The sequence below is a fragment of the Marmota marmota genome, unplaced genomic scaffold, assembly GCF_001458135.2.
Source record: "Marmota marmota marmota unplaced genomic scaffold, marMar, whole genome shotgun sequence".
In the NCBI taxonomy this organism is placed as follows: Eukaryota; Metazoa; Chordata; class Mammalia; order Rodentia; family Sciuridae; genus Marmota; species Marmota marmota.
Window position 1 is genome coordinate 11,255,048 of NW_026000153.1, and position 27,214 is coordinate 11,282,261.

Genomic DNA, 27,214 nt, shown 5'->3' on the forward strand with positions numbered 1-27,214 from the left:
AGTTGTAACCTAATCAGTGAATTGATCAACTGATGTGGATTAACTGATGTGGTAGTAACTGTAGGCAGGTAGGGTGTGGCTGTATATTGGACCGGTAGTCAATGACGGGTAAGATCCAATTGCAATGGTACCAACCTAAGGGATAAGGACCATATGTACTATTGGACAACCTAAGGCAGGCACGGTCCCTAAGCCACATGCTTTTTGTTTAAACAGAGAGGGGGAGATGTTGAGAGCCACAGCCGAAGGGGCCCCAGCAAACTTCCAGCTGCCAGCTGATGATTGGCTCACAGCGGCCCCAGCAACATCTAGCTGATTGGCTCCTCTGCGGTGATGCTCATTGGGCTGTTTCCCTGCCCTTTCAGACCACGGAGCTGCTCATTGGGGGACTTTTTTGGCTCCGCCCACGTGACCCAGCCAATCGGCCTCAAGAGCAGGAGGATTGTGGGAGGTGGAGAGAAGCTTGTGTGGGAGAGAGAGGCTTGTGGGAAGCCGGTGGTGGCAGTTGAGGCTCTGAGGGTTTTTCCTGAGAGGCTGTTTTGTTTGGCGTGTGTGGTTCTAAAAATAAAGTTAGTTTCTTTTGACAAGTGGCTCCTGATTGTGCCCAGCCAGACTGAGGCAGATGTGGATATTCAATTGTTCCACTACCATTTGTTGAAAATATTACAGCTCCTCCACTGAATTGCCTTTGTTCCTTTGTCAAAGATCCATTAATTTTATTCATGTGAGTCTATTTCTGAGCTCCCTATTCTGTCCCCCAATCTGTCTTTTCTCTCACCAGTACACACTGTCTTTATTACTGTAGCTTTGTAGTAAGCTTTCAAGTTGACCTCTGCCAGTTCTCTGACTTGGTTCAATATTGAGTTGGCTATCCTGGGTCTTTAGCCTTTCCAGATAAACTTTAGAAGCTTATTTTATAGCCACAATTAACCTGCTGGGATTTTGATCAGGACTATGCTTGAAACTACAAATTAGGAAAAAGTGACATCTTCATAATATTGAGTCTTCCTAATCATAACATGCAGTATCTCCAGTATCTCTCCATTTATTTAGCTTTTCTTTGACTTCTTTCTTCAGCATTTTGTAGTTTTTCTCACACAGACCTTGAACATATTTTGTTTATTTATACCTCATTTTTTTTTCACTTTTTTAGTGCTGATATAAAGAGTGTTTTGCTTTTACTTCAAATTCCAATTGTTCATTTCTGGCATAGAGGGAAAACAATTGACTTTTTAAATATTAACCTTGTACTACAGCCTTGCTAATCATTAATTAATTCTATGAGTTATTTGTTGTTGTTGTTGTTGTTAGAAGCTCGTTAATTTTTTGTATATTTTTAAAACAATAAGGATGGGAAGAAAAATCCATTTAAACAAAAAGAAAACTGAAAAATGAACCCAGCTGTGCTGCAAGGAGGGCAAGAAGAACCCTCACCTCACCTAAATCCTGAATGTGTCTGTGACAATACTCTTAAGTTGAATAACAGGAAACAACAGCAAATGTATCCTGCTTTTTTTTTTTTTTTTGTACTGCATATTTAACCCAAGGGTGCCTAACCACTGAGCAACATCCCCAGCCCTTATTATTTTTTTTTTGAGGCAGGGTCTTCTAAATTGCTTAGGGTCTCTCTTAAGTTGCTGAGGCTGGCCTTGAACTTGCAATCCACCTGCCTCAGCCTCCTGAATCACTGGGATTACAGATGTGCATCACTGCACAGGCCCTGTCTTCTTTTTAGTCGGCTTGTTTTTGATAGATGTATGAGTGAAACAATATAAAATTTGTTAGATAATTTAACAAATATGTTGACATTGTTGGGAACCAGGGTACATACCGTGGAAGAGGCCAGATAAAGATGGAATGTATCAAAGGTAAAAAGGACCCTATTGGGAATGTTTTGGAATTAAAAATAACAATATGTACTCATTTTTGTCAAATGGTAAAACTGGAATAATTCGAGTATCAGCATAATTAAGGATGATAATAAGTTATAAACCATTGAAAAATAAGATTCCTTTGGTCATAAAAGACCAAGTGCATCTATTCTGATAGAAGTAATATGATACAAAAGACACTACTGGGTCATTTGACAAAACTGAGTACATATTTATCAAAACAAATACAGAGGTTAGATTAAAGTATTGTGTCATTGTTAAATCCTCCGAAGTTGCTAACAGTCCTGTGGTTATTTAATGAAATTTTATTTTTTAAAATATACTCTGAATTATTTAGAGACAATGGGGCATATGTTCAACTTAATCTATAATGATTCAGAAAGCAAGCTCTATATATTACTTATCTGTGCACTGTCTGTCTGTGTGTGTGTGTGTGTGTACACTACTCAGTATGCACAAGATAAAGCAAATAGTGCTAAAGGTAGCAGCAGGTGAATCTGGGTTAAGGATGTACAGAGTTTTGTTATACCATTCTTGCAACTTTTCTTAAAACTTGAAATTCTTCTAATTAAATGATTTTTTAAAGGTTGGTGTTCAACGTGAACAAAAATTTAAGAGTAAGAGCAAACTTGAAAGCAAAAGGTCTGATAATGCCACATATTTTGAAGGACTGCCATGTGGAAGGAGGATTAGGACTTTGAATTTGACTAATCTTATTTCAGGTCAACCTGCTTTGTGTAATATCATTATAGCACATCCAAGTGCTCATGGTCTTCAGGACCATTCAGTACAAGAGGTACAAAAATCACAGGATTCTGAGGGTACATTATATAAGATAAACAGAAGGGGACTAGGTGTAGAAAAATGGGAAATGGTGGTGTATGCGAGTAATGCTTTTGCTGATGTCATTCAAATGTAATTAAAGACAATGCTACAATATTGTGTTATAATCCAGTGCTGTGTCTGGTCTAGGAGAGGCCAGCTGTGACCACATAGTGTCACTTAATCTTTCTTTCAGGTAAGGAAAAAGGTACCAAAAGTTACAGTGTGTAAGATAATGAGAGATGTAAATGTGTGCATATATATCAAAACCACACCACTTTTAATGAAAGAAACTGATATCCACACATTTGTACTTCTGTACAATTTGGGGTAATATATAATTTTAAGCTGTTTACAAATAACATGTACTGCTTCAAATATTACATAAGGTTGATAATACATTTCTAGCAGAAATAAATATATTGCACTTAAAAAGAACTTCATTAGATGTTACTTCATAGTATTATGCGTATAATTTCCTTTTTTCCATAGAACATTTCCCAAGCCCTTCCCTCCCACCCTGAACACACACACTTCATTACAGTGATGGTTCTCACACAGTTCAGTAAGCAAACGAAGACACAGCAAACCATGAAACTGTGATAGTTTAAAGAGGCATATCTAATTTCACCCTTTAGGAAATAAAAGAACTTCTTTTAGGTTTTGGAAATTAAAAAAAAAAACAAAAACTAAATACAGTATGTTAATGTACCAGAAGTAAAATACAACAAATTGTATTTTTTGTCCAGATATACTATTTCACAAAAATGTTATTTACTTATTACTTGAAACAATGAAAAGTTATTACCTTCTACTTTGTTTAGAGGGGAGAGGGGATTGAAATTATTTGAGAGAGAAACAGAAAGAAGGCTGGAAAATATTTTTGGATTACTTGCCCATCAAATATTTATAAATGAACTTTTCTGTATTTAAGCATGCTGAAGAAAAATAAGAACTAGGATATTTTATAAATGGAATGGATGAGAAAGTAATGAAGGAAGAGTTTTATGATTTTCTAAAGTTTAAAGAGTCTGTAACATTTGCTTGTTTACAGAAAAAAAAGAATACTTTAATTATAACATAATATAAAAATTTATACAAAACTCCTCTCAGGCACCACTAGCTAGAGGAGCAAGTTGAAAATCTTCTGTCTAGATTTAGGCTAGAGCATCTTCTTGTCTTAATAATTATCAATTCTCTATCCATTTCATAATGAAAACAATTTTACTCACTTAAGTCAGTGGAAGATAGAATAAAGTGTTCGTTTTCTTGTGATGTTTCCCTGTATATTGCATAACTGAATTTCTGGAGCTTTAGTTACTAAGTCATGATTAACTTGTCTGTATATTTAATGGGGTATAAAGTCATTCCATCCACTTAATTTGAAGGTGTTCGTTCTCAGTACAATCGGGCTTTATATAAACAAGATGGTGTGAAAAGCTAATGTGAAACATAGAAATGGGATAAATATCCTGACATCTTTCTGAAAAATTCATAAGCAGTATGAGATGAAGATACTTCACATTTATTTCCTGGGCTTTTAGAGGGTTTCCTTTTCCTTTTTGTTTAGGAGATGGTTGTGGCTAAAGAAACAAAATGACAGAAGTGTGGATAAAGGTGGAAGAGGAGAGATCTTGGAATGCCCCAGAAGTCACTGTATCTCCTGCAGCTTAGCCCTACACAAGGGTGCTTGCTAGATAATAAGGCATTATCAGGAAGCTTCATAATATCATCCACTCAGTGCCCAACTATCAGAAATGGTGATAGGTCCTCCTGGAAAGATACCATTGGTATAAACTCAAAGTGACCAGCAATGCAATACAAAATTATTAATCGAGACCTGTTACCTAAAAATTTGTGATATGTTAGACACAGGATGGATATATTTATTGCTTGTACTGCTAAAGGTAGGCAGAGGAGGGAAGAGATTTACTAAATAAGTAGAAAGAATAACTGAACTTAAAATTATTGACAATTGTTTTAAAAATAAATCTCAAATGCAGAGCCTACTAAGTTATAAACGGATTTGATTCCTTACAGTTCCACCAATCTGGTCTGACAGGCAGGAACTCTTTTTAGCAGCACTGCACATTAGCTGTGCTTTTTAATACTATAATATACTTAGAGGGAAAAACAAGAATTTATTACAAATGTAACTCCTGGTTGTTATCATTTGGTTGGCTTTCCCATTAAATATATAGTTCTTGCAATCACCTTAGGTAGAATAGATTTGGAATTTTAAATACTAAGCTCCCCAGGGTCAATAAGAATTGACAACCAGAATAATTTGGAATGACACAGGTGGGGTTAATGTCTACCTCTTGGTTCCCATGACTAGAGTGACTGATTTGCTTGCACTCTCTTTCTCTTGTGCTTTTTCTCTCTAGTTCAGGTAATACCACTGTTAAAAATATATCCCATGTAGAATTTCAGGGATCATTTTTCCAGAGCATGCTTTGCTTTTCTTTAAGCCTCTACCCTAGTTTTAGTCTCATATTGCTTAATTACAAAACAAAGTTATGAGTTAGGAAATAATGGTATACAACTACATTTCACAAAAAAACACATAAGCCTACTTGGTATTGGGAGAATTTTCAAATAGTAAATAATCCTCTAATTCTCTTTGAAAAGGAAATTTAGACACAGATTCACTTAAGCAGACCAGTAATTGAGTGGCATCATTGTGTAAAATAGCATCTTTTGTTATTCCTGCTTTAGGCAATAGCACTCTGTATTCAAAGGAATACTGGCAATAGGCCAACTATTAAATATTAAGCCCCTATCTAAACATTAGTCATAACTGCTCTGTTTAAAGAACTGCACATCTGTACTCTGAAAGTAAACTACCTAAGGATGCTACAGCATAACATGCAAGAAGTTAGAAATTAACCTACAGGATATGCCATAGGGCTTTGAAATGCTTTGTTAACAAAGTCCGTGCTCCTTTGTAAGTAGTCTTTAGGATTCAGTGAAAAATGGCAAGTGTAAAATCCAAAATTGGCATCTCATGGTCAGACTGAGTCAAGATGCCTTGTTTCATGGGCTGAACATGTCCAAGAAAGGCATTTGATGTGTAGAAGTCTAACGTTAAACAACCAAATAAAATCTACGGAAGTCTGATGTGATAAGTATATTGCATTTACCCCCCCAAATACACTTCTACTGTCAGTAACAATATTTCCCATCTCTCATAACAGATTCAATACTTTTGCAGTAAGAACAGAATAGAATGAAAATTACATATAGACATTAAATTAGAGTTTTGGGGAAATTGGCTAAGAAGACAGTTTACATCCTGTAGCTGGAATGCATTATACCTTGAGTTGAAAGACTATTAACTTCATTAAATCTTTATTATTAGGAAAATGAACTGTTGCTAAATACCAAATGTGGTTACCCAGACTGTAAATGCTAAGATATATGATGCTCAAAAATAATATGGATTATATAGAATTAAAATATAACTAATTACTATTATACACATTAAAGAAAAGCTTAAGAAGATAGCGAAAGTTGAAAATAAAGTGGATGAGGCTCTAATGGATTTATAAGAACTGCCAATGTTTCAGTCAGCAAGTTAATATGCAATTTCATATTAGGGAGTGAGAAAATGGTAAGAGTCTCCAAATGTAACACAGTAAGGAAAAAAGATAAGTCAGATACATGGGCACATTACTACACATGAGCACACTAAATCATGGCTACCCAAGCATTTAGAATGGTCATTCTTAAACCCTGTCAATCAGTGGCAGCAGCAACAAAGCAGATTTATCAAAAATAAGAATATGGGCCCAATGCTTTTTAACATCCATAAAGTCTCCCAAAAGCTGAAGTGAAAATGAAGGGGCCTTTGGCTCACTTGGTAGAAAAATTCCTTTCAGAACAGAACAACCATCTTTTTATTTAAGCTGTAAGTGAAATAAAGCCTCACATATCATCTTGCATAGGCTTTGGAGGGTTCCTCAGTGGTAAGTCAGTAGTGTATTTAGAATGCAGCCCAGAAAAAAAATCAGTCCTTAATCTAGAGAGGCCCTTGCTTCAAAACCAACAAGTTGTTGTAAGAAAGAGAATTAGAAAGAAAGAAAACTAAAGACTGAGCTTGTCAAGTACTGGCCCTTCAATATTGCAAAAAGAGCTTTGTGAAGGCTTACTACACATATTCATCCACACAACAGGATGCATTAGCATTATCTCATCTCCTTCCCCAGCAAACTAAATACAAAAAACTAAACATGCTTAAGCTACAGCACTACAGATATTTCTCTATTGGCTCCCACTTTCTACAGGGAGAAACTGACTTAAGTTAGTCATATGGTCAGTATGCTATATAGTATTGCCTCTTTGAAGATTCTTTTAACTGTGGAAAGCAGAAAGAAAACCTATACACACTGATTTTATACAGTACTGCATTGACACAGCATTTTTAACTAAGGAGTAAAGCACCTTAACATTCATCTGCCTTATATTATTAAGCTTTCTGGGTAAATTAATATCCTATTAGTTGCAAGATTTAGGCTGGCTAAGAACTTTATGTTGATTCTCCCCTGAACCTAAGACAGGTTCCCAACTTAAGTTCTCTAAGAGATGTTCTCCCAACTACAGATGAATCCTGGTCCGTGGTGCATTCCCTTAGCATTAGATTTTATTGTGAGTCCAGCTCTCCTCTTTAATAGGTCCCATGTATCTTGGAGAGCCCCTGCTCCAATACCCGCTATCCCGCCCACCCAACCCTGCCTATATTTCCATACCCATTTGCACATTCTGGATCTAAATTCTCCCCTTTTTAGAAGAGTCATACAAATGGTGTCATCACAGCAGAGGAGTGGCGTAGTCCCTGGATGGCAGCATAGGGCCCCTGCTGAAAGTAGTGATGGTACCGTGGCATGTGGAATGAAGGGAACGTTGGACCACTCCCTTGCATGGAGCTCGCAATGGCTGATGGGGTCAGAGGCATCCCCAGCCGACTATATGGTGGCAGAGAACCCTGTATGGGGTGAGGAATGGGTGTTGCTATGGATGCTGTGCTGGTGCCAAGAGCAGTCAGAGACTGTGGGTGCTGAAATCCAGGAAAACTGGAAGATGATGATACCCAGGAGCTGAGAGATAAATTGTCAGATGTTGTAAAGGCTGACCCTATGAGGAAAAAAAAACACACTCATTAGACTGGAATGGCATTATCTGTAAAGTTCTATTTATTTTCAAAAATATTTAATAGATCTATGATTTGAAAAGACAACTGAACATGAGATTTGTCATGGGCCAAATCTACCTTTTTAGATACGAAGATATTATTTAAATCCTGCATGGAAGAAAGAATTTACCAACTGAAAAAAGACTTAACTCACTAAATGGCCTGCATATTCCTACAGAATGACCAAAACACTAATAGCTTGTCTGAAGGTGATGAACTGATTCCCTGGGGCTCCAAATATCTGTGTTCTAACTTTTGCAGCATCTCCATAAAAAAGACTCCTTATGGATGTCTCAGTCTCAACAAAGCTATATAACTTCCAAAGCCACTTATGAGAATCCAAAAGAATAAGCTGTCCTATATTGCAGCACCTAAAAGTTTAAACAAGAATTGACATTAAATTTTCTGGCTATATTAGCAGTTTGCATGGTTAAGTAATAAGAAATACTCTATATTTTCTCTGGTGATACCATCTATAGTATGGACAAAAAATAATGACAGAGGTTCCCTCCCCATACAAATGCTCCAGTTCCCGGGATACAGCACCTCTGGCCTCATCTCAGGACTTCCTTCCCCAAGTGTAGGGGCTCCTCCCTAAAACAGGGAAACTCAGCTTATTCTTCCTCTCACCACTGGGGTCACCACTTTTATGTGATGCCCTTCACAGGACAATCCTCTTTTAAAAGTGTTTTCCACTTCTATCTTTGATCCTAAAAAGACATACCTAATGTACGCAGAACGATATATTCCTTCATTTTCAGATTATATAGCTGAAGTTCAGAAAGACTAATAAACTGCCCCCAAGGTTCAACAGCTCTTTGGTACTAAATTGCAGACAAGTACCTCCTGACCCCTAAGTCAAAGGCTCAGTGTCCTTTTACTAGAAAACAGTAACTCAGTGTAATCACTTAGAACTTGGACAATAATACATGTGGAAATCATAAGATCGTAAGGGGCTGTCCCCTCCTGAGAAGGCCCTGAAATCCTTTCCTGACAGTGTGTACCTTGGGGACAGGCCGTCTCATCAAGTACCTACCTTCGTTCTCCTTTAGGAACTCTAGCTCCCACTGGCTCCACAACCCCCAAAGCTATCTTACCTCGATTTTGGGTTGTCTGAGTCTCATCCCCCAGGACATCCTCTTCTCCTCCATAGGTACGGATGGGTGAGCGGGCATAGGAATGCTTCTGGATCAGGCTCTCCACACTTTCCCTAGGTTACAAAGTAATATGTAATGAGTTCACTACAAAGTTAAGAACTCAGAGATACAAGGGGGTCTTAAGGATAATTCACTAGTCAGTAAATCTGTTTTCTCAGCCAAAAGGAAACCACTTCAGGGAAAGAACATGTGAAACGTGTGCATTTATTCTGTTGTAGAGTGACTCCTCAGACATAAACTCAAGTCCATAAATGCAAGCACATATAACTATAGGATGAGAGCAATCTCTTGAAACCCTATAAGATGAAGGATAAAGAGGTGAACAAGGAACCATGATACCTGACTACAGGAATATGGAATTTAATGATATGAAAAATTTTGTGACAGAAGAGAATCTGTGGAGCATTTTCTAATGATTTCACTGACAATGAATACAAAATACTCAAATGATCCAAACGGCACTGATTCAACATCTGACAAAATGTTGCCAAAAAATCCAAAATAATTGATCATAAAAAAGACTTATTGTTCACTAACAGATCAAACAATCAATGATAGTACATGACAATATGGATAGTTTGATTAATGCACACTTTGAGCTCCTTACTGATTTAAGACTGAAAATTACAGAAAAACTATGAAGGAGACATAAATGGCAGTAAGACATTTAAGCCCCCAGAAAAACTGGTACATTGTCTTTGTAAATTATCTTCCTCTTGCACCACAGTCTGTGAATCAAAGAATGAGGTTAACTTTAAAAACAAAAATTATTTTGGTACTGGACAATTGATCTGCTATTAAAAAAAAACTATCAAGATTTTAGCCAAGTTAAATGAATACTAATAGCACATCAGTTTGCACAGCATATATTTTAGGTATATCTGTGAACTACAGATCAACACTAAATTAACCACCAAATGACCAAAAGAGGATTTAAAATTTTATGTTGGTAGTAAATTTCATATTGGAGGAATAAGAAAAATGAATAAATGTCATACTAACTTTTCAAAATGTAACCCTTATGATTTCACATAGATATACATACTTTACCTGTGGGAAAAATACTATCTAATTCATAGTTCATTTGGTGTTCTAGAAAGCTCATATATGTGCACAGATGAAAAAGGTAGTCTTCTCAACTAGAATAGGGGATGAGTCTACTTCTTAATCCTCCATTCTGTTCTTTTGATCTGTGCGTGATCTTGATAGCAAAACCACACTGTCCTGATTACTATAGCTCAAATAAAGTCTTGAAATTAGCTAGTATTTTTTTCAAAGTTGTTTTTGTTATTCTATTCCCTTTGTATTATAATATGAATTTCAGTATTATACTTTATTCATTTCTTTTAAAAAGCCTACTGGGATTTTGATCAGAATTGTGTTGAATCTGTAGAACAACTTGTGAAGAACTGACATATTAAGTCTTTCAACCCATGCACCAATATATCCTTTCTTTTATTTAAGTCTTCTTTAGTTTCTCTCAGCAGTGCTTTGTTTTTTGTTTTGTTTTGGTACCAGAGATTGAACCCAGAGGCACTTAACCACTGAGCCACATTGCCAACCTTTTTTTGTATTTTATTTAAAGACAGGGTCTCACTAAATTGCTTAGGGCCTCAATAAGTTGTTGATTCCAGCTTTGAACTTGCAATCCTCCTGCTGATGCCTCCCAAGCCACTGGGATTACAGGCGTGTGCTACCCTACTCAGCCGGCAGTGTTTTGTAGTTTTAAATATGTCTTGCATGTCTGTTGCCAGATTTATCCCTAAACATGTTTTAGTAAATATTGCTTTTTATTTTGATTTCTAATTGTTCACTGATAATAGATATGTTATTTTTTTGTATGTTGATCCTGTACCCTGTGACGTTACTAAACACACCTATTTACTCGAGTAGCTTTTATATAGGTTTTCATTTTCTATATAAATAACAGATAAAAAAAAAATTCTGTGAACAGAGATAATTTTGCTTGTTTATTTTCCAATCATGATGAATTTTATTTAATTTTCCTGGCTTATTGCAATAGCTAAAAGTGCCCATACAAATTTGAACTCACAGTGGTAAGAGTAGACATCCATGATTTTTCCTTATTTTGAACAAAATCATTTAATCTTTGACCACTAGGTATAATATTAGCCCTCAGTGTTTTGTATATGCCTGTATCAGACTGAAAAGGTTCCCTAGTTTAATAAATTTTTACCAGGAAGATGTTGAATTTTCTTAAATGTTTTTGTATGTCTACTGAAATGATCAAATGCTTTTTCTTTTTTAGTTTGTTAATATGGTAAATTATATATTGGTTGGACTTCATATGTTAAACTAACCCAACATTCCTGAACTAACCCCTAGTCAGTCCTGATACATTATCTTTTTGTTGGACTCAATTGCCTAGAATTCGGTTTAGAATTTTTCCATAATATTTATAAAGGATATTGGGCTGTAGTTTTTCATTTTGTGTTATCTTTCTTTAGTTTTAGCATTAAGGTTATTATACTGGTCTCACAGAATTAGTTTTAAAATATTCCCTTTTCTCCAATTTTCTAGAATAGCTTATGTAAAATTGTTATTATTTCTTCCTTAAATGTTTGGTGCAATTTACCAGTAAAGTCATTGCACCTGCAATTTTTTTTTTAATGGAATGGTTGTTTTTTTTTTTAGTTATTGGCGGACACAACATCTTTGTTTGTATGTGGTGCTGAGGATCGAACCCGGGCTGCGCGCATGCCAGGCGAGTGCGCTACTGCTTGAGCCACATCCCCAGCCAATGGAATGGTTTTTAACTACAAATTCACAGCCATCAGATTGTCTACTTCTTCTTGAATAATATTTAGTAGTTTGTGCCTTCAAAAAAATTGTGCATTTTATTTAAATTGTGAAAATTATAAGAAGTGTTTATAATATGTTATAGAATATATTCTTTTATTATCATTCTGTTTAATATTTGAAGAATCTATGGTGATATTACTTCTCTCATTGATAATGGTAATTTGTGTTTTCCACCTCCCCACTTTTTTGGGGTCAGTTTGGCTGAAAGAATTGTCAATTTTATTAATCTCTCCATTTGGTTCCATTGATGCTCTTTGTTGTTCTCCTGTTTTCTATTCCATTGATTTCGACTCTAATATTTATTATTTACTTTCTTCCCCTGAACTTGGATCTCATGTGCTCTTTTTGTTTAGTTTCTTTTTTTTAACATTTATTTTGTAAGTGTAGATGAACACAACACAATGCCTTTATTTTTATGTGGTGCTGAGGATCGAATCCAGGTCCCGCCTGTGCTAGGCAAGCGCTCTACCGCTGAGCCACAATCCCAGCCCCTTGTTTAGTTTCTTGAGATGAAAGATGAGGTAATTGATTTGAGATATTCTTTCAATACTAAAGAAGATAAAAATTTTCCCTAAATACTTTTTAGCAGTATCCCACTGCATATTTTAATTTTCCTTCAGTTCAAAATATTTTCTTATTTCCTTTTTGATATTTTCCTTGCCCTATGGGTTGTTTTCATTTTCTAAGTAAATAACAGTTTTAGTTTAACATAATTATATAATCTGTTATATAAATAACAGATTTAGTTAGCTATTTAGTTTCCAAATATGTATAGGATGTCTTCCTGTCATTGATTTCTGATATAATTCATGTCTGTTGTGGTCAGAGAACATATTTTGTAAAAGTTACATGCATTTAAATATATTGAGACTTGTGATATAGAGTATGGTCTATCATGGAAAATTTGCAAAGAAGATATATTTGGCTGATGATGGAAGGAGTGTTTTCTAATGTAAACGGGGTCAATTTGGTTAATAATATTCAAATATTCTTCATTACTCATTTTATATCTACTTGGTCTACCCGATTATTTTGAGAGGAATATTGAAATTTTTAAGGATGACTGTATATTTGTCTCTTTGTCCTTATAGTTCTGCCAAACATGAAGATTTATTATTAGGTGCATAACACCTTAGATTGCATGTCCTCCTGAGGAGTAGAGCCTTTTAATTAGTATGAAATGATCTACTTTGTCTCTAATAACCTTCTTTTCCCTGAAATCTACTTTGACATTAATATAGCCATTCTGGCTTTCTTTTGATTAGTGCTAACATGTTAGATCATTGTTTCTATTGTTAGAAATTGTTTAGAAATTGTTTCTATTGTTAGAAATTGTTTCTATTACTTTCAGTTTATGTCTTCATATGTAAAGTGTGTTCCTTGTAGGCAACATAAGTTTGGGCTCACTTTACTTTTTAATTCAAACAAAAATTGAGGTATTTAGTGAATTTATATTTAAAGTGATTTTTATGTGGTTACACTGAAATTTATTAGCTTCTTATATGTTTCCTATTTGTACATCTGCTCTTTATTGTCTTTTTCCTTTATTTTTCCTTCTTTATGGTTAAATTTTTATGATTCCATTTTGTTTCCTTCATTGGTTTATTAGTTACAACTTTCTTATGTTATGATAGTAGATGCCTTCACATTTGTAGTAAACATCTTTGTCACAATTTATGTTCAAGTTAATTATTATGTTTTCAAGTATGGTATAAGAATCTCACTGCCTTGTGCAGTGGTACACGCCAGTAATTCCAGTGGTTTGGGAGGCTGAGGCAGGAGGATCATGAGTTCAAAGCTAGCCTCAGCAACATCAAGGTGCCAGTGAGACCCTATCTCTAAATAAAATACAAAATAGGGCTGGGAATGTGCCTCAGTGGCTGAGTTCCCCTGAGTTCAATCCCTGGTACACGCCCCCCCTCAAAAAAAAAAAAACAAAAAACAATTTCACTAATCCCCATCAATGTCCCACCCAAAAAAATCACAATAATATATTTTCATTTCTCCTTTCCAACCTTTGTGCCATTCCTGTCAAACATTTTGATTTACATAAATCCCACTCTGCATTATTATATTTGTTTAAATAGTTAATTATCTTTTTAAAAAATTTAAATAGAATGAAAATATTTGATCTCCTTATCCAAGTAGTTATCATTCCTGCTGCTCTTCATTCTTTTGTGTAAACCCAGACTGACATCTAGTATAATCCCCTTTCACCTGAAGAACTTCATTAAATACATCTGTAGTGCAGTTTGTTTTAGCTTTTGTATGTCTGAAGAAAAGTCTTTATTTTGCTTTTGTTTTTTTAAAAACATTTTTTTCTGGGTATAGAACTCCAGGTTGACAGACCCTTTTCTTTCTGTTCTTTAAAAATATTCCTCACTTTGTCTAATAAGAAACCCGCTCTCATTTTATCTTTATTCTTCTTATTACAAAACTTTCTTCTGGGATATGAGAAAGTTACTTGGAAGTAGTTTGGGGTTTGGCTTACAAAATATGTGATATAGGAATGGACCCCCGTTCAGCTGAGAGCTAACCTTTCCTCACTTCTGAAGCAAAACCCTCCTAAGCACTCTACCAATTGCCATGTAAAATCAAAAATGTTCCATTCCAACTGGTTGGATTAGGCACTTTTCCCATTCCTGTGTGAACATTAGGCACTGGTTGTTTCCTACAATCTTTTCAGATGCTTATATATAAATAAAATGAGTGAATAGTGAATAAACAAATGAATGTATAATACATCCACACATATAGATATGCATATGATGAGTTGCTGCTATGAACAATGCATTATTTTAGAAATTACAGAGATAGCAGTAAACAAAGCACTTAAACTTCCCGGCCTACTAAGGGAGGAAAATAGTGGGGGTGGGGAAGAAAAGCACAGTAAATTAAGTCATAGTGCTATGGAAAAATATAAATAGGAAATCAGAGAATAATGATAATAACTGTTAGTGTCAGCATTAAATAATACTGAATTTGAATTACTTAAAATAGTATCTGACACATAGAAGATACTCAGAAAATGTTAGGGCCCTAGAAAAATATATCTAAAATAGACAAAAATATTTTATTCTCTAGATTATTTTCTCCATTTCTACCTTTCTGAATAATCCTTATTCATAATAATGTGATCCAAATAAGAGGAATTGTCCGTGATTTAATGTTAAAGTGAGCAGAGAAATTTTCTAGAATGATTTTTACAATTCTACTACAAAATTATACCTATCATATTAATATTTTCATGAGGAAATGAAAGCTTTAGTGATTCTTTCTCACTTGATTACAAATATAATCTATTTTTTTGAAATTCCTTGAGCAGACTTGTTGAAATAAAAACTTCATCATGGTAACTGTATTAAGTACACAGATCTACTACATGATCAAGCTATTCCACTTCTGAGTGTATATCCAAAGGAAATGAAATCAGCATGCTAAAAAGAAACCTTCAGGGGTTGTGGCTCAGTGGTGGAGCACTTGCATAGGTAAGTGTGAGGCCATGAGTTCAATCCTCAGCACCACATAAAAATAAATAAACAAAATAAAGGTATTGTGTCCATCTACAACTAAAAAAAAATATTTTAAAAAAAGATACATGCCTGTGTTCATTGTGCGGCTAAAATATGGAATCAATGTAGGTACCCATCAACACATGAATGGCTAAAGAAAATCACACACACACACACACACACACACACACATACAGAGTAAAATTATTCTGCCATAAAAAAGAAATCTTTCTATTTGCAAGAAAATGGACATAACTGGAGGACATTATGTTAAGTGAAATAAGATCTCTCTCATATGCGGAAATATTTTTAAAAGTTGATTTGAATACAGAATAGTGATTACTACAGATTGGGATGTGAGGGCAAGAGAGTAGATAAGGGAGGCTAGATATGATAAGTATACACTGAGTACCTGTTTTGAAATATCACACCGAACCATATTAACATGTACAATCCACGTTAATAAAAAAAAATAATGAAAATGACAGTTTGGCATGACATAGGCCCTAATTAATCTGCTAACTGCCAAATAGTTCAGTCATTATATGCTGAATTTTGAAACTAGAAGCTTTAACAGTTAACGTCACTTACTCAAAGATTTAATTTACTATAATATTAGAAAGTGACTGTCATTTTGGATAACCTTTATCCTTAAGAAGAAAGTCAAATGACCTATACAACTCATAATAAAATTAAAATTATAACAAATACTCAAGTTGGTATCTTTTTGAGTCTGGGCCATGTGTTCTATTTTTAATATTTAAAATAAAATTAGATAAGAATTAGGTGATTGTTTCAGTAAAAGCAAAACTTGTTTCAATATCCTAGAAATATTTTCTTTGGTATAGTTATAAAGGAATGGCCATCAAAGGGCCCAAATTATTGATGGTACATTTCTAATATGTATTCCTCTTTCTGTAATTTCCGTATACAAAATGCTACATTCAAGCATTGAAATTCTAAATAGAATTACAGTATTTGCCTCTCCAAAAGTGCTTTTTTATATAAGATCATTTAAACATCTTTCACATACACTCAAAAGAAAACTCATTTTCTAAATAACACAATGAATCACTGCCTTGAGAAACATTCTGCCTTTCTATAAAAAATACATTATATTCATTTTGTCCTTGCTAGATCATTGGTATCATTACTTATGCTAGTCTCTAGGAAGGGAAAAAAAGGGATTTTATCAAAGTGATTTACTTGTGTCAGGCCTGGAAGTGAACTGAAAGCAATGGCAGTTCTTATATAAAGGATAGCATAATTGAATTATTGCCTTTTAAGTGATTGAACACAGTGGTGCATATCAGAGCCATCTCTTTGGAAGATGTTACAAAAAGTAGTCAGCCCATGTTGTTTACTTTATGTCTAATCCCTATTTGCAGCAGAATGAAAAGTGCAAAGAATTTACGTAGCCTAGAAGCCTATCACAAGGATTTCTAAAATGCTGTATCCTCAAAAATGAGGGATGACTCACCTAATAGGTTAAGTGACTTAGGTCTTTTGAGCTATGACAGTATCTTGTCATGCTCAATTCTGTTATATGCTAGTGCAAGAGACTTGAGTTTTAGTAGATTTACCTTTGGATTTAAAAAGTAAATAAAATGGATACCATTATGGAAGGTTAGCCTTTTTAGCATCTATCGCTAAATTATCTTCTAGGCAAAAAAGTTCATCATTCTCTTGGGTGATCTTTAAAAGAACTTTTCTGACTATTTTGTAACCATCAATTCCAGGAATAATATGCATGTCAGAGACACAATCAGAGCCAAACATGGGCAAAATAGAGGATGGTGACAATGATTTTCATAGCTCCTACCAAAATGTTCAGAACTACTTCAAGTCATTTGAACTTTTTGTTCAAACTCTCCAGTGTTCTACCAATATTAGAACTGGCTGCCCTTCCTCTATCTCTGAAATGTCTCAATGCTCAAAAAGCAAAGCCTTCCCTTTCCCCTCACATTCTCTTCATCACCACTGTTCCAAATAAATTCCTCTTTTACTGCACTTACTAGATTAATAGCAATTATGTGCTTGCATTGACTGTCTTCACTATTGGACTACTGGTCCCAGATCAGAAAAAAAAAAAATGCTTCCTTTGTCTAAACAGGGGTCTCAGACATGGTGTGCATCAGAATCACCTAGGGGGTTCCTCACCATAAACTGTCCAGCCCTACCCTAGAGCTTCAGACTATGTCTGGGGGGTGAATCTAATATGTTTCCAAGTGACACTGATGCCACTAGCATGGAGGTGGCCACACTAAGAAAATCAAAACACTAATAAGCGGTTTAAGAGTGTGTTTGCTTAACTGTCTTTATTCTGCCACTTGTCACTTGTGTGCTTGAGGGCAAATTACTTCACTTTCCCATGTCTCCATTTTCTCTCTGTAAAATGAGGATTTTAACATGATTTCTCTCTTAAAAGTTATGATTAAGTGAATTCATGCACATATACAGCTTAAATATTATCTACCACATAAGTGCTCAGTAAATATTTATAGATAATAAAATTAAATTTTCTTTATTATTAATGAGTATCAAGATCCTGTGTTCCAAAAGCTGATTACACAATCATTCATTTTAGTTGAAATTGACACTATCAAGCCCTACAACTTTCTATGCTTCATTTAAACCTTCCTTCCCACCATATATATATTTTTTTCTTTCTGATTATATATACTTAAATGTTATTTTCATTTAAACTTTAGTAATTTTCTCTTCTAAATACAGACCTGGAAAAAACTGTGTTCAGGGAGAAAATGTCAAATCCATTAAAAACAAACCTAAATTTTTGAAAACAAAATATTTAAAGTTGTTGCTCATCAACTTGTTCAAGTTTATATCATGTCTCATTGGGTCTTTATAAATAGCTCCTTGTCAGAATATTTTACTAAAGATTTATGCAGATATACTATAAATTATAATACATCAATATTTTAGCTTCCACAAAATACTTGATAAATGAAAAATTTTAGGTAATACAATTTGAGATGTATTATAAATCATTAATTTTAATTTGAGAATTGAAATATATTAAGCAATCAATTATGGAAAAACAAAATACTTAATCTTTTAAAAAGCTTTTAGACTTTATTTTTATTTAACTAAATCCTATTGATTTTTCCTTTTCACAGTAATATACATTTCTAGTTTTATATTATAATTAGTAGCTTAAATAATTTTTCAGTGAAAAAAAACACCTAGTTTTGTAAGTCTTAGGGTTATGACAACTAGAAGAAAGCTTTTGTGCAAAGTCCAGATTACTCAGCCTATAAATAAACTTCACTAAATTATGAAGTAGGGAACAGACATCCTTTACACTCAGATGGAAAGACACCAGCAAGAACAAAACAGGATAATTCACAACCATAAGTCAACCATAAACGATTGCTACTTATGCTAGTCTCTAGGAAGGGGGAAAAAAGGGATTTTATCGAAGTGATTTAGACTTGCAGTTTTGTAAAACAAATGTTTCCTCTTAAAAGTCGTAGATAAATGAGTAACCTCTTAATGCAGAAAAACATTTTGCTAATTAAAGGAATTTTGTGGTGATTTGTCCAATAATTTGAAAAAAATAAATTAACTATGTTAAAGTCCATCCCTTCTCATTTGTTGTTTTCTTAACAGACTATTTAAATTTTATTAAATGAATAGATTTTATTAAAGAACAAAATTTAATATAGTTGCCAAACAAAACTTCTTTTATTTTATGCATGTAGACTTTTATACCAAGTCTATTTTCATTGGAGATTTTTTCTTTCCCAAGAAGCTAAGTAACCAGATTCCTTATATATATCTGGGCTTTGATTTCTTCCATAAAAGGGGGTGTGGAGGGGAACCTAGATGATCTCGTAGGTTCATTATGGCTCTAATTGTTTATGAAGCTATAAATAGAGCCATGTACTACATAATGACATTTAAGTCAATGACAGAACATATAGACAAGGATGGTTGTACCTTACAGTTCAGGTCCGCAGTAGGCCACACTACCTAGGTTTGTATTAGTATACTCTGTGATGTTCATACAACCGCGCAATTGTGTAATGATGCAATTCTCAGAGGATATCCCTGTTGTTAAGTAACAGGTGACTACATATAAAGAAAAACAAAAATTTTAAAGTAGTTAGTTTAGAAAATTCAAGTGTTAGTTGAAAAGAAACCTGAGTGCTAACCCAGGTTTTGTGTGGCTGACTATAGGCAAATCACTTTTTGTCTGGACCCTGGTTGCATCATTGGTGTACTGACAGGGATAACATGATAAACTACTAAATTTAATTCTAATGTCAAAATAAACACTTCCTATTAAGTTCTTTTCTGAAAATTTAAAAGCAAAACACCAGGGCATACCTTTGTACACATAATAAAGTTGAAAACTAATTTCTTACTTTTTAATCCATATTTAAGAAAGAGTAAATCACACACCAATAATTAAGAAAAAAAGCTATTTTCATTTCGACAAGATTAGAATATTATAATATGCTATTCAGTAGTCACAGAGATAAAATTCAATTTTAAACTCCTTGATTTTTGTCTCTTGGTTCTGATATCTACTATGGTCTAAATGTCTATGTCCCATCAAAGTTTGAATCTGAAATCTAATCCCCAATGTGATAATAATATTAAGAGGTGGGATGCTGGAAGGACTAGGTCATGAGGGTGGAGCCCTCATGTATGAGGATTGGTACCCTTATAAAAGAGACCTGAAGGAGCTTGTTTGCTTCCACCAAGAAGGCACCATCTATAAAGCAGAGAGGGAGATGAACCAGACAACAAATTTGCCAGCACCTTGATCATGGACTTCCCAGCCTCTAGAACCATGAGAAACAGATGTTAGTTACTTATAATCCACACAACTTATGGCTTTTGTTAAAGCAGCCTTAGTTACTAAGACACATCCAAGTAACAGTATGCTGCTGGGTTCCCTCCCTCTAAGCAGAGGTGACATAGATGTCCTCTGTTCTCCCCATCTCAGAAGCCCTAATCTGCTCCATGGCTCCTTATAACAGAGTGTAGGTCCCAGGAGAGCACTGCAGGTCAGCAGGAGAAGGGGTACAGTCTAAGGTACAAAAAAAAAAAAAATGGCATTAACTTTTGCCATTTCCTATCTTTAGTATTTCTTTCAAGTAGCTTGCTTCTTCTGTAGTGTTTCCCTTTATTCAGGCTTGTTTGATGGATTTTTTATGTATATTTACATAAAATGACATTTATGACATTTAAATAACAAATGCAAATGACATTTCACTTCTACTTTATTACAGAGATTTCATGATCTACTTTGTAAAAGTCTCCATAATACCCAAATATAGTTGGGATTTATGAAAGATTAAGGGAATTAGCTAATTTATGAGCCATAATAGTTTGTTATTCACTAGGCTTAAGCTTAATAGGTATTTTTCTGAGCCAGTATCATTTCCCCTCCTCCAAAAATTAATATAAATAATCTTCTTCTTGGCCCAAATCTATTCTGATTTTCTTTAAGAGTGATAATGAGAACTTATTTTGTTCGTTACTTGGGTAACAACCATCAGGTTGAACTAATTGGTTCGTGACAGTGGCAGAGTTCTCTCTTTTCTGAGCTAGACAGAAGGCTTGGAAGAAAGCCCAAACAAGCAGACATCCTACACAGAGGAGAGAGGAACTAGGTGCACAAAACTGCACTGCAGAAAGTCTCATTCTGGATCAAAATGTGACTAACATGTCCAGAATTCCAAGGCAGACGAGGATTTTAAAAGAAATGCCTCTTCTATAGGACAGACAGACTATGGAGCCCATTCAGATCTCCCAGTCCACTGAGCTGGCTCAAGTGCCAGAGGAGTACTGGATGAGAGAAGAGAAATCTACATAATCCTCACCCTTCATTTCACTGTGAATTTCCTCCTCTCCACCTCCAAAGTCATCAGCAGAGCTTTTGACAATGTAAAAAGGATTCCACTGGGAAGCTCCCTATAATTTAGTGTAGGCAGAGTCTCAAGGTGTCTTCAAAGGACCCCTCATTCTAAGAAAGTACAAAGAAGAGAAAAAGTGATATTCAGAGAATTACTTCTACCCTCTTTCTGTTGTTTCAGAAAGTCTGTGTGTAAAAGAAATAGAGGCCCTGAAATAATGCCCCAATAATGTCCCCTGAAAACCCTACCATTTGCATAGACAATAAAAGCAAAAGAAAAAGAAGGTATTTTCCAATCCTTTAACAAGCTGATATTCTAGTAATCTTTTTAACACCTACTAACTCTTACTTCATTTTTTATTTTTTCCTAACTCCTTTAATACTAATTGTCTAAAGACTGCAAGGTTCTAGTACTCCGAAAGAGAAAAAAATTACAACCTTAGTTTGTTTTGTACTACCATCCCCAAAATATATGCAACTGAGTACTTTATAAAGAAAAGAGATTTACTTAACTTGCAGTTTTGGAGGCTGAAAGTCCAAGATTGGTTGTTGACCCCATCTGTCAAGAACCTGGTGCTGTGTCATAACATGGTGGATAGCATCATGTGACATCATGTGTGACAATGATGATGGTGTGTGCAAAGGAGAGAGAGGTCACATGGATAGAGAGAAGGCAAGCTAGCAAGATGAAGGAGGCATTCTCAAAGTGAGCAGTCTAGTCCCTCTAGAGTAAGGACTCACTCCCCTAAGTAAAGTGCTCATCTCTGGTGATCTAATCATCTCATAAAGTTGCCATCCCCACCACCCCATGGAGATTAAGCTTCAACTTACAGCCTTCAAACCATAGCATAACCTGGTTTTCAGTTACTCACAATAACTGAGGCACAAGTTTAGAAGATGGACAAAAGTTACACAGATAACTGAGATCTCTAGGGAATCATTGAAAAGTGTGTGTCTCTAAGCTATTACATTTTCCCACTCTGTCATCTTTCTTCTGGCTTCAACTACCAGTGCGAAAACAACCCTAATAACACGTCTCCACTACCTCTGTAGAGACAGGCAGGACATGTATTAGCAGAGATCAGATATCTCCAGCTTTGTCAAAGTAGTGTCACCATGTGGGTCTCACAATGAGGTTAGGATTCTCCATTTTAGTTACAGAAAAAGAGGAAAAATCACCCTAAAGATGTAAAATTTTATAGTAGGGTTCCTTGCTGCCAATATTCCACAGCCCCTTAAGACTCTAAGCAAAGATAGATCAGCAAACTTTTTCTGTTATGAGCCAGACAGTAAAAACGTTGAGCTTTGCAAGCCATGTGGTCTCTGTCACACATACTCAGCTCTTATAGCAGGATGGCAAACACATTCAATATATAAACTATATTGACTATGTTCCAATAAAACTTTATTAATAGACAAAAGTATTTACTCTCCTATTATTTTTTCATGTCAGGACATATTACTTTAAAAGTTTTTCAGCCATTTAAAAATGTGAGAAGCCATTCTTAGTTTGTGTGCTATCATTAGCCATCTCTTGCTCAAGGTTGTTTAACTGATTAGATGTAGGCTCTGCTGACCATGTAGTACTCCTAAGGAAAATCTTCTGCATCAGAAAATACAAACTGGCCTAGATCTATGATGGGACTACACAATAATTTCTGGCACTGTAAGTCATTATGAAAGACCCATAAATTATCTGCAAACTGGGTACCTCTTCAGCAAATCTGCCAACATGCTTGCAACTCACTGCCTTGATGTAGATAAAAATTCTATAAATTCCTAGAAATTAGATTTTCAACTTGATTTCTTAAAGTCTCCTTCCTCATCTAAACCAACAGTGAATTCTGAGGGGAAAAAAAAAAAAAGCCCACTGAGCTTTTGTCCAAATTTCATGTTTTGAAAGTTTTATTCAATGTAAGGGGTTTTTAAAATCACTTTTACAGAGATTCTCAGTATGAATTCCAAACCAATGGGGTGATATAAACATATATTTAATTTCCTGCTTCACTGATATGACCAAGAAAACAAGAGAAACCCCCCAAATGAGGTATGGTGCCAAACTCGTCATTAGATATTTCACCCACAAACAGGAGAGGAATGAGGGAGGTATTCACCAGCTTGCCATCTGTCCATGTGCAAAGAAGAAAAATATCTGAGGGAAGTAAATGAGAAGGCTTCTGAGCTTTGGAGCAATGGATGTTAAGATGAAGGCAAATCTTTGTGTACTTGATAGGGAGCAGATTCTCATACTTCTGGAGTCCAGAGGGACAGAATTAGCTCACAATGCATTTGGTTAACCCAAGAGTGTGAAGCCATGAGTGTGAACAGCTCTGGAGGAGGCATGGGTCACTTGGCTGGTTTCTAGCAGCCAAGGTAGATAGCATTGCAAAGACAATGCTCCCTTTTCAGAGGCTGCTTCCCCTTAACTGCAACAGCTCTCTAATCTACACAGAAATACTGTGTTTCCATATTGGTAAAATTACAGTAAATTTACTCCCCTTTCTTCAGTCTGCATTTGGAAGATCTGACATAGCACCACACACTAACATTCAGAATTAACCTTAGTTTCTAATATTAAACAGATATTGCATTCTATAGATCAACTACAGAAAAAAAATTGGACATTACAAACCATTCAGCAATTCAAAAGGAGAAGAGTTATTTGATAAAGCAAAATAAATTATTCCCCCTGAAACAGATTTATTGCAAGAAACAGGAAGACATGGTTTTAAAAATCTAACTTGTGTTTTCAAATTTTCAGTGAGAGTTAAGAAGACTATATTAATAAAACAGGAACTAGGAGCCATGAAAGGGAAACATTTTGAACTTTTACAAATTTTCTGGAAACAATAAAACAGCATTTTGTAGGAACGCATAAAGACAATAATCAGAATACTGGATGCTGCAAAAAAAGAGAATAAACAAATTGGAAAACTGATACAAGAAGTTCTCCAAAAATTCAGAGTAAAAAGTTAAATATATAAATAGGTAATAGATTCAGGAGATGCAACATATGTTCCATGACAGGAGTTTTAGAAGATCTGAGTAGAGCAGACCAATTGGAAGCTAGGAGAAATAGAAGGAAGAAGAGGAGAAAGAAAAAGAAAAACAGGAAGTAAATCTTCCTGAGTTCAATTAAAACTTGAGTTGTTAAAGGGAAAGCTTAAATAATTTTTAAACACTAATGAAAAAAACCTACAACAGGACAGATATTGATACAATTTATGAATTTCAAAGATAAAGAAAACATTCTAGAAATATTTTGTACAGACAGGAAACAGGCAAGTTTCCTGCAAAGAAAAAACAAGAACACATGAGGAAGTCCAGCATGACCTTCCTCAGCCAATTACCAATGTTTACTCAACACTGAGAATAAAGTCACAATGCAATTCCAGTGATTCAAGAAAGTATAGAAGAAATGAGCAATAAGCAACAAAATGAGTGGCTTGCATTAAATTTAAAATGATTGTAATTAATGTGTTGCAATCCTTCTATAAACATTAAGGAAAAATCTGAGAAAGACTATAAAAAATATGGGAATAAAAGTCTGTATTTTAAGTTTAAGATTATTTAAACAAAAATTAGTGGTTGAGAAAGAGGTAGTATGTGTAGTTCCTATTTTGTCAGACAAGAAAATGTATAAATGAATAAATTCATTCTTGGCAAAAAAAAAAGAGAAATACCAACTTTATATTACTTTCTTCTAGAATTTTAAGGTTCTTTTAGAATTTAAGGATGTTAATAATTATTTGAAAGAAATATAATGAACATTAGAGAAAGGACTTTGGTTTCTAACAAACTAAATTGGGTTCACATGATTTTTGTACTAATCATGTGAATGTGGACAAAGTGTTAAATTCTCAGCTTCAGGTGTATCACCTGTAAAATAGGGACGATAATAGTTTCCTTGTTATGTGACTGTTTTCAAGAATAACTAAAATAAAATGCACCAAGTATATAACTCACTGCCTGACACATAGCAAATATGGAGTGTTTGCTCTTACTGTTGTTATTATAATTAAAAGGATAAAGCTTTATCCAGGCATGGTAGCACATGCCTGTAATCCCAGCAGCTCAGTAGGCTGAGGCAGGAGGATCCTGAGTTCAAAGCCAGCCTCAGCAATGGTGAGGCACTAAGCAACTCAGTGAGACCCTGTCTCTAAATAAAATACAAAATAGGACTGGGGATGTGACTCAGTGGTTGAGTGCCCCTTAGTTCAATCCCTGGTACCCGCCCCCCCAAAAAATCCCAAAACCCAGAAGAGTGAGGAGTCTTGGCCAAAAGAGTGAAGAGAGGTCTTGGGAGCCAAGGGAGGGAATCAACAACTGTTCTCAATGCTGCTGCTGACAGGCAGGTAGGATGAAGACTGGAATGGGCCTGGTCACTGGTTTTGGCAATGGTGAGTTCGCTGGTGACCTGGAAAAGACGGGCTGGGGGATACTGGCAGTGCAAATCTAAAAGGCAGAGCAGCAGAAAGGAAAGCAAGGGATTGGAGAAGGAAATACAACTTCCTAGGAAGCTTTACTCTAAGAAGGAGCAGAAAACTGAGAAAGGCAAATGAATCAAGAGAGGGTTGTTTATGTCTTAATGAATGTAATGTCAGGATATTTCTATGTTGACACAAGGGGGAATATTTTTAAAAATCAACAGGCAAACAGAGCAAAAATTTTTAAAGGGTAGAAATGTAGATTAGACGAAGTAGAATACGAGGCAAACAACACTAAATGGGACAGAAGTCAGTTTATATTTGTGAATTTGGAACAAACTGAGAACACTATTAAAGAAGTATTCCCTCCAAAGAATACTGCATCCAGATGGATTTGTGGACCAGATCGATAAACTCTTCAGGTAAATGGTTACTTCTTTGCTATTTAAACTAATCCAAAAAAAATTAAAAGGAAAATATTTCATTTCATATGAACAAAGACGCAGAAACCTGTCACCCAAAACTGATAGAAGGAAAAACAAAGTCATATCTCTGTTATGAAGATTGATAACAAAAGTCCATAAAAAATGGGCTGGGGTTGTGGCTCAGCGGTAGAGCGCTCACCTTGCACATGTGAGACCCTGGGTTCTATCCTCAGCACCACATAAAAATAAATAAGTGAAATAAAGGTATTGGGTCCAACTTCAATTTAGTTCAATTTAGCAATATATTACAAGAATAACATAGAATTCAGGTAGGATTTATTGCAGGAATATAAGGATGGTTCAACCTAGACAATATGACTAGAGTTAATCAAATTGTTATGTGAAAATAGAAAAATAACTAAGATCAACTCAATAGATGTTAAAAAGCATTAAATATAAATTCAATTGAAATTAAGTCAGCAAAAGATTCTTAATTCAGGCATAGATGGGTACTGCATTTATATCATCTGAAACTGAAAGCCATCAAAAACTATCTACACTACAAGCATTATTAGATAAATCACAAAAAAAAGAAAAAATGCCAATTATTTTTATTTTTCTGTACTATCTTGGAAATTTTAGTCACTGTCATAAGAAAAAGATAATGTGTAACTTTTAGAACAGAGAAAAATCATTGTTTTTCCAAATGACACAGCAATCTAAAAAACAGACTAAAATGGAAATTTATTAAAACTAATTTTTTGTTCTGTAAACGGAAGAATGCTAAAGACAGGGAAAGTAATAGTTTTTATAGATTAAATTAGGCAGATTTCTAATTTAAAATTTTATTTACAAAAGCAACCTGTGCCCCTACAAAAACTCTAGTATTTTGCAATAGAAATGTAATGTGAGCCACATAACTAATTCTGAAATAGTCTAGTTTCCACATTAAACATAAAAAACATATTTTATTTAACCAAATCAAGATATCCTTCAGTATCTAATCAGTATTTTAAAACTGTTCATGAGAACTTTTCATTCTTATTTTTATACTGAGTCTTAAAAATCCAGTCCAGAT

The 27,214-nt window shown here is 34.8% G+C and overlaps 1 protein-coding gene across 2 annotated transcripts in view; it reads right to left on the bottom strand.

Annotated features, from left to right (window-relative positions):
• Positions 1-2,967: 2,967 nt before the first annotated feature.
• Tbx20 (T-box transcription factor 20) overlaps positions 2,968-27,214 on the bottom strand; it is a 52,435-nt gene continuing 28,188 nt past the window's right edge. The window contains exons 7-8 of one of the 2 annotated variants that reach the window (XM_015490219.2): positions 9,003-9,115; positions 2,968-7,847 (exon numbers count right to left, since the gene is read on the bottom strand). In XM_015490219.2, the coding sequence (XP_015345705.1) occupies positions 7,507-7,847; positions 9,003-9,115 (454 nt within the window). In that variant the 3' untranslated portion in view covers positions 2,968-7,506. Of the gene's footprint in view, positions 7,848-9,002; positions 9,116-13,825; positions 17,786-27,214 lie in introns of those variants that run through there. The other variant, XM_048786455.1, reaches the window with a different exon arrangement.